The sequence below is a fragment of the Lissotriton vulgaris genome, chromosome 3_1 (genome assembly GCF_964263255.1).
Source record: "Lissotriton vulgaris chromosome 3_1, aLisVul1.2, whole genome shotgun sequence".
Taxonomy (NCBI): domain Eukaryota; kingdom Metazoa; phylum Chordata; class Amphibia; order Caudata; family Salamandridae; genus Lissotriton; species Lissotriton vulgaris.
The window spans coordinates 519236647-519250340 of NC_141689.1; the positions used below are offsets into that span (position 1 = coordinate 519236647).

General features: G+C 40.4%; 1 protein-coding gene across 1 annotated transcript in view; it reads right to left on the bottom strand.

Annotated features, from left to right (window-relative positions):
- Positions 1-13694, bottom strand: part of HMGCR (3-hydroxy-3-methylglutaryl-CoA reductase) — a 98020-nt gene that overhangs the window by 18333 nt on the left and 65993 nt on the right. Inside the window, exons 9-14 of the mRNA XM_086960768.1 lie at positions 13258-13415; positions 12471-12712; positions 12000-12169; positions 10638-10832; positions 9443-9601; positions 3459-3616 (exon numbers count right to left, since the gene is read on the bottom strand). Coding sequence (XP_086816894.1) covers positions 3459-3616; positions 9443-9601; positions 10638-10832; positions 12000-12169; positions 12471-12712; positions 13258-13415 — 1082 coding nt within the window. The remainder of the gene's footprint in view (positions 1-3458; positions 3617-9442; positions 9602-10637; positions 10833-11999; positions 12170-12470; positions 12713-13257; positions 13416-13694) is intronic.

Here is a 13694-nt window from a genome sequence, read left to right on the forward strand (position 1 = left end):
GCTCATCTCCCTACTGATACTTGTTAAACTGGCCCAGCGCAGAGATGCCCATGGGTGAGTCGTGCACTACATTAAATCTAAATAACATAACATTACCCAAGCAAAGCTGAACAGCTAAGCCAAAGTGGGCAGATGTACATTTTACCTAGCAGTGAACTGATGGCCTCTGGGAGAAGGATACCAATTGATAGTTTAGATTTTAAGACTTTGGAACGGACAGCGTGCCCAGTGCCAAGACAAGCATTACTTTAGCCACCAGAACGCCGAATAAAAACACCATTCTCTCCCACTTTCTCATTTGGTAATTCCTTGTTAGAATACGATTTTTGTACGCACTTTTGTTTCTGAACATGCATGCCTGTTTACTTCAAGTTAACCCCAGGTCTCTTATTTAACTCAAATGTCAGGCAAATCTGTACCGTGTCCAGAGACCCATCTGATCTTCACAAAATACTAAGCAATTTTGGGTGAGTCAAGCCTAGATATGCATGTTGAGCCCAAGAAGAAGTAGATCCAGTAATCTAAAGCACGGAGTCAGTATTCCAATGTTTGAGTAAACCCCACTCTCCAAGAAAGCTGATCCATTCCAAATAATCAGTCAGCGACAGAAGGAAGTGTCTTCGGCGACGGAAAAGATGAAACTATCCCTTTTAAAGCCAGTGAAATAACGATGGCCAATAATTGATTGCACTGTCTACCCCATTGACATTTTTTGTCAGGTACATTTACTAACCAGAACTGATTAAATATTTCACAACCATATCGCCAGACGCAATAAAACTAAATAATTAAGAGTTGGAATGTGAACACAGTTTAGGTATACAGGAGGAGAAAGAACAACTTTGCTGCTGCGTAAGAGACACTACGTTCTATAACCTGGAGCTAACACGGTTTCAGTATAAAAGTAGGATAAAGGTACATTTAACATGTTTCCAAATACTTTCCAGCTATTATCTGATCGTAATATCTGCAAGTAAACACATGAGGTGCCATAGCACAGTTCACTGATAAACACAGGGTAACTGTAAAGATACACGATGACTCAATCACAGCACTCTTTCAGTCTTATGCCTGGTTATCAGCGTTCTATAATGAAGGCTTAAACACCTCGAATGCATCCTTGGTTGGTAAGCCCAGCTAGGACATCATGTGGGACAGTATTCCCATTATTCCCTGTGAATGAGTGACAGTGCTACATTTAGAGTATAGTGGGTCAGTGGAAGCTATGGCCTATGCTCCCCCGTCAGAGGATCACCAACCATATTTAGAGACCCCTGCCAGGCAAGTAAGCATCTGTGTGACTTCAGTGGATCCACAGTGGCAGCAACTCCCGTCAAGGTACTGAAGCACCATGTCTGATGCACCGTTCAACGCATTTTTGTTTTTTTCTAAAATAAATTTCCAATTCCGATGTTTAATACTGGAAAAAGATATTTAAGATCCTAACACATGTGGGAGTTCTAACCACAAAAAAAGCATAAGGGGCCTTAAGAGCCGAACAACATGCCATAGCTAAAATGGAGGTATGGTGTAAGAATGAATGTAAAAAATACACCAAGAGTCAACCTGCTCGTCTTTAGAATTTACATAATGGTGCCTACGGCATTCATGGCAAAATATTGAATACAACATAAGACGATGGACTGGGGGTTGAAATTAGGAATTGCTATGGGACTGATTAAGAGAAAGCAGTATGCAAACATTATGGGTCCCACATCTCTAACATGTCAATCCATCATGTGACGTTGGAAGAAAAAAGTTTGTAGACTGGACTGAAGTATTCATCACTTTGTAGAAAATATTTCTCTGAGAAATGACTGCATGTTGACGCAAATTTTTACCGAACCTCACATTTTGCCAGCAAAAAGGAATAAATTATACTTGCCCATGAATCCAACACTGGCACACCCACCATTCTGTCTGTTCATCCGTCTGTGTTCCTCACAGTTTGAAGGCCCAGTTCCCCCCTGCCCGCCACTATAAAGCACTGCAGCCTACTTTCCTCTCCTTCAGCTTCTATTTCAGGGATAATTACAATCCATTTACAAGGCTGCTTCCTTATTTCACTCTCGTTCCCTTTCTTTCCACTATGCTGTCACACCTAGTACTTAATAAAACATATGAGCACCATAAACACTATACTTGCAATCAACATAACTAGTCCGTGTGCAAGGATGCTTATTTAAAGATATATGTGCATGGGTGTCTGTAGGTATGCTGCACTGTCTGTATGCCCGCATTTACGCATCACCGATGTCAATGGGTGTGTTTTGATGCAGTATACAAAATGTCAAACATATTGGCTTTGTCAATTCAAATGAGCCCTTTTTTTTTTTTTAAAAACATTTTTGTTTGAGCTCTCAAAATCACACCAGAATCAGGTACAAGCATTATCGAGTACACTTCTTCACACTCATAAATAACCTTTGACCTCCCAGGCACACCCTTCCGCCTCTCATCATGTCATCCCAGTTCGGGCTGTTCTTGGTGCGAGCGCACTGCCACAACTGTTCGGAATCTGCAGTTCACGGTCCATCTAAATCAACCCCTTCCAGCTGGTCTCATTTACCCCCATTTTCGGGGGCAATCTCGGCCTTTGTGGACCACTTTATCAGGTAACATACAACGGTCCGCAGCGTTCTTCCAGGTCTTGAGGTCCGGGACTAGTCCAGCACCCCGGGCTTTTTGCAATAGTTCTTTTCGCAGCCATCAGACCCGGTGACATCCATATCTGCTGGGACTGGTTATAGCCGTCGCCCCCATATATTTAGGATCCTGAGTTTTGCAGAGCTCATCAGTCCCCCTCCTGCCACCCGCCTCAGACACTTCACAATTTGTGTCCAATAAAACTGGATTACAGGGCAGTCCCAGAAGATGTGAAGAAGGATTCAGCCTGCCTGCAACCTCGCAAATACAGATCTGAAGCAGCCCTGTCCATCCTAAATAGGGCCGCCCTAAGGTAGGAGGAGCGGTGGAGAACTCATAACAGTCTGAACATCGACTTTTTGGGGGAGCCAGCAGCCTTTTTCCATTCCTAGTCCTCAAGGCCTCCTACATCTCTCGCCTGTCTCGCTTTGAGGTGTCGTAGGGTGTTAGGGGAGTGGTTTACAAACTTTTTATGTCAGGGACATGGCTTCATGGTGCAAGGAGTCTCCCAAGAGTCGGTCTTTCAGGGAGGAGGATTCCACTATCACCGTGCCTTTCAGTAGCACCACCTTCAACGCATGCCTCAGCCATGATCCCTTATTTTTGCCCAGGTTATGCATGTCAGCATGGATTACTCTTTTTTGCAATAATTCTTTCATTTTCAGTTTCGTCAAGACAATAGAAGACAGACATAATAATATGCAGCACTTTGAGAGGTATGAATCAACCATGTCACAACGAAATGTAAAACCTTCCATTATAGGTGAATATGTAACATGTATTACGCTTAACTATCACCCGTTTATACTAACCTACTGGTGCTATCAAATTCTTCTTTGATAATCTTAAAGCCTTCAGGACTTTCAAGCCAAGCCTTCACTTCAGCTGCTTGAAGAGCTGTCGGTAACTTAACAACCGGTCCTCTAGTCATTCCGTCACTTAGAACCCGACTCCAGGCTCCTCCGCCAAGCTGAAAAAACATAAGCACTGTAATTTTAAGCAAAATATTTCAATAGGCCTCTAAAATACAATGAAATGAGTCACCCCCTCACAAATGCAGTTTTTCTAATGCCCACTACTTTCAAACAGTAGACTGTCATAGGCACCTGGCACATGTGGAGTGTACACTAGGTATTCAATTACTCAGTCAGAAGATGGATAGTAGCACAGGCAGATTCAGTTATTCAAGTGTTTATCATCAGCTTGAAACGGCCTAACACCCTTCTGGCCATAAATGGGCAAAGAATAAATGCCTCAAGATTAGGACGCAACCTCTCTCGGACTGCGAGTTCTATCACTGGTTCTGCAAACAGCTGTGGAGAGAGGTGATGGTTAGACGTGACTGGAGAACGCTGAAAGGGCTACCAGCACGTATTACAACACAGATGAGCACCTTTTTTCTACTCCTGCATCCAGCACCCTGTATGCCCCAATGTTTGGGGACATGTTAAGCAGCAGGAAGTCATCAACAGAACTAAGACAAAAAACAGAATGGATTCATTCAAATGGGAGTACTAGTACTAGAATCATTCACCCACAAGAAGTGAATCAGAGGCGGATATGCTATAGGCCTTCGGTTTGATGGAGAAATGTTCGGAGTACGAACTACTCAAATGTAAAAACATTTTTAAAACAATCCACTACAAAGCAGCATACCATTACACCACAAGCAGCAGGAGCATGTGACAAGCTGCAGTCTTGGATTGAATTCTGAAACTCTGAAGAATAAATTGTGTATAAACTGCACTCTCTGGAGAATGGGGCCTTAGCACAAAGGAAAGGATATTTTCATTTAACTGATGTAGCAAATACAAAGTATGATTTTGAATGAAGACTGGATGCATTCAATATTCATCTGAACCTTGTGTGTAGGTTCAATATAAGTTGTGGTGAATAGCAAGCAGAGTTGTTTTACAGGTAATTAGTTACAAGTTAGCATTTTGCCTAAGTAAAAAAAATAGGACTTCCAAGATTGTCAAATAATTCAAATGCTAATGACGAATGGATTTAGTGCCTTGTTAGAACGATAGGAAATGCATGTCTTGGTAAGCCATAGAACATCTCTCCTTCATCCACAGGCTAATTTGTAAACCACATTTTAAATACCTAGATCAATCAATCAGGGTTTGTAAAGCGCGGCTACTGACCAGTGAGGGTCTCAAGGTGACAGGAGAGGGTTGGAGAGGCTGCTGATCCATCTGTGCGGAGGAAGGTGTTCAGACGAAGAGCTAGTTCTAGAGGTCCTTCCTGAATTGGGTCAGCAAAGTGAATTGTCTGAGAGGGGTCGGCAGGGTTGTCCAGGTCTTGGCGGGCAGGTAGGAGAAGGATCTTCCTTGGGTTCTTGTCCTGTGGATCCGGGGGACGGTGGCCTTCATGGCGGAGCGGAGGAGTCTGTTGGGGACGTGGAATGAGATGTGGTGGATCTTGTGGTGGAAAAAGGTTCAGACACTGTTGGCGAGGTCTTGGGATGGTGGAACTTCTGTGGTCTTGCTGTTGGGCCTGACAAACTCCTTGACGATGAGTTCTTTACGGTTGTGTGCGTTCGCGTTTAGTCTGTCCTGGAGGGCCATCTTCTTAGTGATTTTGAGGAGAAGGTGGTGTGTGGTGCACGCAGTGGTGGTCAGTCCAGAGGAGTTCAGTGGTGTGGCTATAGGTGTTGTATACGTGAATTTCTTTGTTACAGGGAAGTGATGAATCTTAATTTGCAAGATGCAAAAGCATGACAGCTTGTAAGTCCAGGAATTTCTGAAGATAGAACTTCTGGAGTCCCTATCTGTTTCTTCTGTATGATAGATGGGAAAACAGTTTCTGATCAATTACTAGGATAACCAGAATACAGTGGCAGCACAGTAATGACACTCTCACTGTCTCACTTGTGTTACCGGTAACAGACACCTTCTGCAAGGACAACTCCTAACTACAATCATCATGGTCTTTGTGGGAACATCAGGATTCTTTTTTCAGTTCACTGTTAAATCATTTTAGTCAGGCACTGCAGGTACACCTAGAATCGCTGGACGTCTTTTGACAGTCTAAATGCTGCATATGCCCCAATAAAATAGGACAGTTTGGAGAAGGTAGGCAATGATCATCGCCTACTGGTTAAACTATCACACATATCTTGCAAGCCTCCACAAAAGTTTTGTTCGTGGTTGTCATTTGCATAAATCAAGCATTGGCAACTGAACTTTGAGGTATTTTGCCAAAATTGCTGTTACGAGGAGTGTTAAGCACGGCTTCTTCAGTGTGATTTATGCCAATCGAGAAAGGTCAACCAAACATCCAGGAATTACCTGCAGGGCAGAATGACCAAGAAGTGTTTTCAGCCGGGATTGCTAAATTCTTTCTCCCTCTGTGTTCATAATATCGAAGTGGAGGTATTCCTCTCTTTACTATAACGGATAATGTGGAAATCAAAATTTTCTTTCCTAAGGTACAAGAAGTTTGCAAGTATGTTTGATGCAACATTAGTAGTTGCTGGCTAGAGATGCTGGTGTTCCTTGTTAATTCACCCTGGTAAAGAGGGAATGACAAGACTTCTTTCTCTTGATTCAGCATGAAACAAAAGGACATTATTGCGATACTGAGAGGAGGCTTCCACAGTGAAGCCATGAAGTAGCAGAGTAAGGGCCAAATGTATCAAGTCTTTTTCCTGTTTGCAAACAGGCAGATTCTCAGAATCGGCCCGTTTGCGAATTGGAAAAAGCCTTTTGGGATGCATCATTCCAAAAGTCCATCGCAAACTAGAGAATTGCAAAATTTGTGATTCTCTATTTTGCGAATGCAATTTAGGAATTGCAAATTGAGATTCCTTAAATGAAATTCTGGAAGCACCAGAAATTTGCAATTTGGCCTTAAGGAACTGCAAATTACCACCAACTTAAAGTTGGTGGTAATTTGTGATTTTCTTTAAAGAAGGACTTTATTGATTTTTTTGAAGTGCCATATGTTGCACGCAAAATGCGCACACATGCATATTTCAGGGGTGCAACAGGCTGTCCTTTTGGCACCCTTGCAACCTTGAAATTGAATTCTCAATTTGAGATTCTCTAATTTGTAATCGCAAATTGAGAAGGTCTTCCCATTCATTCCCATGGGCCTCCTAGCCCATAGGAATGAATGGGAAGGTATTCCTTAATTGCGAATCTCAATTTGCGATTCGCAAAATGTTTAGCAGATCCTAAATACATTGCATTTTGTGATACTCTAATTTCAATTCGCTAAAAATCGCAATCTGCTAATAGCACTACTCTTTTTTTATATATATGGCCCTAAGTCATAAAAATAGTAGTTATAGTAATTTTAGTAATCTTCCAAATAAAAGATGTGTTGCACAAATGCAGATGAGTCTGGTTTACTGTATAGATACAGCAGCTTCATTCCACATTCAGCAGCTCCCAGCATCAGTCAACAGTCCTTTATTTCTTGCAGTGGTTTGCAGTCTTGAGATCGCCTCTACAGCAAAAAGGCATCCTTCTCAGCTGAATAATTATATTCTGCTAACGCCTTAGATGCAAAAACTATAGTGAGCCCTTCCTCACTCTGAACTGATTTTAAAACTGCACACAGAAGGACATCACTAGAATGAAGTATTAGACAACAAGGTAAATAAGGCATACAACTTTGCAGATACTGTGCAGCTTCAAGCAGTGCTTGAATCTCCATATCCAAGTTAAAACATTCTCTTCTCTTGTGTGGGAGAATGTGGCTAGTTTTTCTCATAAAGTTAGGAATAAAACAAGAAAAATAATCAGATATCCCCAAAAGATCAAATTCCTATTTTATGAAATGGGTAAAATTTGAATAGTCTTGACCAATTCATGCTTCGGAATAGACTTTCTCTGAACAGGAATCGAGGTAGATTAATTCAGATCATTCCAAACGTAATTTTTTCTTTAGCTTTTAAACTCATATCATGTTTCTTCGAAACATTTCAAACTTTTCTGGTGTGTTGTTCCAAAATACAACCAAAAAGGAAGATGTTGTCCTGGAAAACTGGACTGACATCAGGCAAGTTACCCAACAAAGTATTCATGAGGCTTTGTAATCCATGGAATGGCCCCATATTTCCGCACCATACTGGCTTGCTTATCTCTACCGTTGGAAGAACTGGATACCAGGTGTCCTTCTTGGTGAATCGTGTGCACAATCAAAACCTCTAATCAACTATTAATGTACAGAAGTAAAAGGGTTCGGGTCAAAACAGAGCCCTAGCTAACTTCCTTTCCATTGGCAATTTTCTCAATAGTTTGCTGTTAGAGCATCAATGAATCCTTGCAAAATGCCCTGCATGTGCATGGAGGAACACAATATTAATAATCAAGTTGCAGGGAATTACTAGCCCAATAAATAAATCCCACAATTTCTATCTAGGGATCAGATCAAAAGAGCTCGAAGATCAATAAACGAAATGAAGAATGCCTCACCTACCCCTCTTCCACTCACCCATCAGATAGTGAAAGACCTAGTCAACTGTGCTGGTCGTAGATCTAAATCTGGCCTGCAGGTGAGAGAGAATCTGGTAATCGTCAATCCATTGCAATAGTTCCCCAAGACCTACCTGCAAAAGACCTCTGGAAGGTTATCTAACAGACTGATGGGGCCGTAATTAGTCGGACGTTTGGGGCTTCCTTTTTATATAAAAAAAGAAAAGAAAATCGGCTGATCTCAGCCCCTTTCCAGGTAGCAGACATCCCGGTACCAGTCGGGATTGTGTTAGAAACCACATTACTATAAGGCATCCACATATTTAAGTCAGATCTAAAAAGATCGCATGGGATTTAAAAAAAATATGTAAACCATAAAAAGTGTCAAAGAAAAAACAGGCATTGATCAAGCACCCTCACAAGATATGTAATCATCCAAAGTTTATAGAAAACAGTTCATTGATAGGCAAAAGACTTCCAATTAAAAATTGTTTCCAAAGCTTTGACGAGCCCACGGAGACAGGGAGGCCGAGATTTCACCCTTAACGGTTGTGAGGAATGGGACGTTAATATCAAGGACTTATGGTTGAGAAAAACGGTCCTCTTTAAAGTTACTAAAAAGGAACTCTGTCCACACTGCACTGACTGCTGAGAAAGAGCTAAGAACTGTCTACAGTGTCCTCAATCATCACATATAACATATTATAACAGTGGCTCCTGCGGAATTCAAAGTGATGAATTTTAACATTAAGACCAATAGACAAGCCATTGACAATTGAATTACGGGAGAAACATTTAATCATCCTGTACAGAAACTATTGAACTCTGATGTATAAAAAAACTCCAGATTTACTGAAACTATTTTAGTCCTGAGGAAGGTGGAAGGATTAAAGAGATCACCGAAACGCTGTGTCGATTTTTTAAATAGTTGTGATTAGATTGTAACCTAATTTGGGAGGATTGAGATTATGATTTTGTTTTAGTACAATGACTGTCCCCATACACATTTTTATCGCAATTTTTAAATCAAATAAATATGTTTTTAACTCAATTGTTGGTATTGTGAATAACCTGTGAGGCTCGACATATGTGATGAACAATATAATGAATGTTTTGTGATTACACTATTATTGGGTCGTGAGGGAACATTGAATTACGAGTGTGGCTCTCAGCACTTGGTCCAAGATATAACAGTTAGCCCTTTTTTAAAATATTATAGGGACTTGCTTATAATTCCTTTGAACTTTATAATAACAAATAAATCAAAGAATAAAACAAAGCCACACTGACATGTATCATCTGGGCACCAATTAAAAAAAATATATATATTTTAGAAAACCAAGTAAGGAATGGCCCACCAAACCACTTACCGCTATTGCTCTGCAGCCACGGTTTGTGCTTGCCACTAGGCATCCTTCCGTTGTTGCCATAGGCACTTGAAATTCTTTGCTATCAAGGATAAGGGGCCCGGCAACACCAACTGGGATGGGCACGAAGCCAATCACGTTCTCACAGCAAGCTCCCATTACCTGAAAATGGCACATGCAAAATATGAGAGATAATAGCAAGGCTAGACTCTAGCTCAACATGCAACAAAGGTGAATGCCAACTTCCTATGCAGTTGTAGATGGTACACGGAAGTCCCAAAACCAACCTCCACTGAAACATACCTCTCCTCTTTTAATACCTTTCTTAAAGTCGAATCTAACGTTGCACTGATTATATGTCATGACACTGTTGCAAACTGTTGTTTTGAAGCTAAAAAGGTGGTAATTCCTCTGTGAAAACTAGCTTCCTGGGAGCTTTTGTAGTCGGAAGGGAAGCACTGGATAGCTATCTGCAGTGTATTTTTTATCAAGAAGAATGATCTATTTTTAGATAGCATCATGGTGGGAGTTTTTTCCTCTATTTTACTTCCAACATAAAGGAGGTTATTCTGTAAACATGCTTTGCATGGATGCTCATACATTTCAAAGAAATGTTACCTCTCTGGAAAAATGCTTTGCTGTACTAATCATCACTGGTAATTCCTTTCCGTTACATGGTGAACTAGATTAGCTTCAAAATAAAATGCTTGTTCTCTGCTGGTATTCATAATGTGAGTTACTACCACTAGTATGGCTCTGTAGCTCTGTGTGAACATGTTCAATTCTTGCTGCAATTTGGAGCTTGCAAGGAGTTCTTTGCCGGAAATGGTACAAGTGTGCCCAGTTGCTTTGCCTATTTCGAGGCAAGCATGAGAATAAGCATTTGGTTGGTAGGATGAATGGTTGCAGTGTTGCCTAAACTAGCAAGAGTCAGTGCTGTGAGGGTGAGAGTGTTGCCCTGATCTTATCACGGACTCACCACTATAAGTATGTGCAGTTATGAAAAGCAGGGAGCTACTGACAGTTTAACTTGGCCTCGTGCATACTAAACTGGTACTCCAAAGCCTAGTGCATGTGAATTAACACAAATATTTCACAAATGCTATGATGCCCATGTCCAAGGGTACAAAATGACTATCTATACTCACAGCTATGGTATGCCATTAGCCTCAGATTATATTGCAGGTCACAAACTCACCAGAGAATAATCGTAGTTCTTGTATGGAAGATGCTGGAGAGCTGTAGGTTCTGCCAGCATCGGGGACAACATTTTCCTGCGTATGGACACACCACGTTCCGGAGATTCCATTGAACTTTCCAGTTTATAGGCAGGTATGTATTTTGCTTGCACAAGTTTAATAATCTCAGCATCACTTAGGAACTTTGCACCTTCCTGTATAGAAAATATATGAATAATTTCATTAGTTGCACTGTCCAGCTTAAATTCCTAGGTCCGTCACAAAATGTGTACAGTGAAAACTATGCAAAAAATGTTAAAGTGACCCTATTTTCCTTTCGGTTAGGTAAGCAGAATTACTGATCCCAACGATAAACTTTAAGACATAGATGGAAATATTTGCTACCAGATAAAGCCATTTGCTTCAAGTGCGGTTTCATATTTTACGTTAATGACAATGTCAGGCAGAGACTTTCTGTTATCAAATATATACATGATAAAATTAATGGAGTCATGAAAACGCCTGCATACCTGTGGATGCAAGGGGTATGACTCTACATGAATATTATGAACTGTTTCCCTAATCTACAAAACTACCAACAGTACATGTGATTGGCAAGCAAAGAAACTCATTACTTTCAAAACGTTTCCGAGTACGTTTTTCCTAATTCAAAATGTGCAGAGTCTATGTACTGTGGAAAATGCTCAAGCTGAAGATTAAACAATTTGAAAACTTAAATGTATACAGTTTTCCCTTTTGATTTAATGGAGAATGGTTTCTCAATAAGCCTTCTCTTCCCAAGTAACCAGTGTGAAAGGAAAACTGAAATTAATGGTGTGTTTGCCCACACTTACCAAATATTATTCTACCGTCCATGTATAAATGTGGGGAAACTGCATGGATAGATTTCCATAAAACCTCTGAAAGCAAATTCCTATTTTTAAATCAGTCTTACAGGGAGATTTAGACTTCTGCAAAAGCAAGTCTAATGTATGCACAGAAAAAGCATGTAGTTGTCTCTCTGTTTTTTTGCAGAATAATATTTGCTTTACTTCATGTGAAAGGTTTCTGGGACAAGTTTGGTTTTTTCACTGTAGATATTGCAAGAATGCACACTAAAATTGCCACGTTTACTGAAGTGCATTGTTGCCAAGTGCAGAGTAAGTACACTGTACCCTGGAATATTTATGAACCCAACTCTTCCCATACCCAAATTGTAAGTTCAAAAAAATTCAAGAACAAAATGATGGACCCTTTTACGTTTGCCCACTAGGCAAGTACATGGGAATCGGCCTCTACAAACAATCAGAATGTGGTTCAACACAGCATAATAAAATAATATTGTTTTCCATCTCCTTAAAGAATGTACCAAGCTGTCATACCTGTGAATTTCGCAGTATTTGAACACAGTCTTCGATAGACCGTGGCTCACTTGGCAATTCGGGTTGAAGCTGCTCTTTGGAATTCTCTGATGGTTCTAGTTCATTAACCTCACCAACCACAAACTTGGCCTTAGAAGGATTCACAGTAGGTAAAGGCTTTATGACTTCACCTGTTGAAACAACACTGTGTCAATACAAGAAGAGTACTGGGAAAGGAAATCTTGTGTCATAAGAGTAGTTGCAGAAAGTCCTATTTCTGTTCACAGTTTGACTCATAAATCATGAATTGTCATAGCACTCCTATGGGCACATTTTCTACAATTACTTTTCTTTCCTATTTAGATAAGACTATGGCAAAAAACTCAATCTACAGACAGCTCAGCACTCAGGAGGAAATGGAGCAAACAATTAACCTAAAGCAATAGCCATTGAATTTGGTTTGCTTTAAACTCCTTAAAAGGAAGAAATTACCTCTTCCTTCATCGGAAGCCAGATTAGCCACTGAAACAGGTGATACGTTATTCTGTTGCCATTTTGGCCGTTTCATGCAGCAGGACTCTGGAATCTTCTTCCGCACAGTAGTGTGAGAGCACATTGGATTCATCAACGAAAGGGTGGATTCAGTCTCCGTCTGTTCGAAGAAGATGTACTTAAAAGCAAGGAGAAGAGCTAATCCAAGAGTGATGACTTGTTCGACGTCCATGCTCACCATTCTACAGAGGGAAGTGGATACATTTAGCATGTGCTTCCATTTACACCACATAACTGCACAGCTCATAATTATGCACACACTTGTGAGCAACTATTTTGATACAATGTATACCTGAACATTGGGAAAACTTTGCATGTGACTGCCTTTGTAGAAAGAGCTCAACAAGGTTATGTAGGCAATCGGGACAGCTTAGAGAAGGTGTGCATGTGCACATGGGAGCTAGGTTACAGAAGGACCAGAACATTTAAACACGGTTTGTAATTAAACTACCCTTAAGCTCTATTCCACACTCAAAAAAGAATATAAACACATTTTGTGCCCTAGTCGTCACTAACTAACAAGATGGTAAGCCAGGAAATGTATGGTTACTCAATTAGCCCATTAGAAATTTGAGAGTAACATATTTGACTCATTAAATGTATATATAACCAACAAATCTTTCCTGTGAGGCCCCCTTACGTGGATTAATGGAAAACACACAGCACAACCCATGTGTTCTTAAAAATACAGTCGTTTAACAGTCTGTAGCAATAAGGATCTACTTACCTAGAAAGATAAAATTGCCAGAGGGGGACATTGGGTTCAATTCTTTTGGGCACAGTTTCATCTAGTTCCATGAGCATTTTAGGATCAACTGTGCTGTTTTGAGAGGAGGGTTCTGTAATCCAGCGATTGTGTGCATGAACAAGAACCAAGCCTAAAGACTTCAAAAAGAGAAAGACACCGTTAAAACCTTTCATGTAGGACATTAATGGTCAGTGCATGAGCTATTCTGAAAGGATAGGAACTCTAAATTAACTCTAATGAAATCATAAAGGTGGTTTAAAATACATAACCAGGTTTCAATATAATTAATATTATAGCCCAGAGCATACATAGGTAAGGGATCCCAGAGTATACTGGTCATTATTATGAGCAATAAAATGAAAGCCATAATGTACGACGTTTACATTACTGATTGAATGTAATGCACAAAACGACGC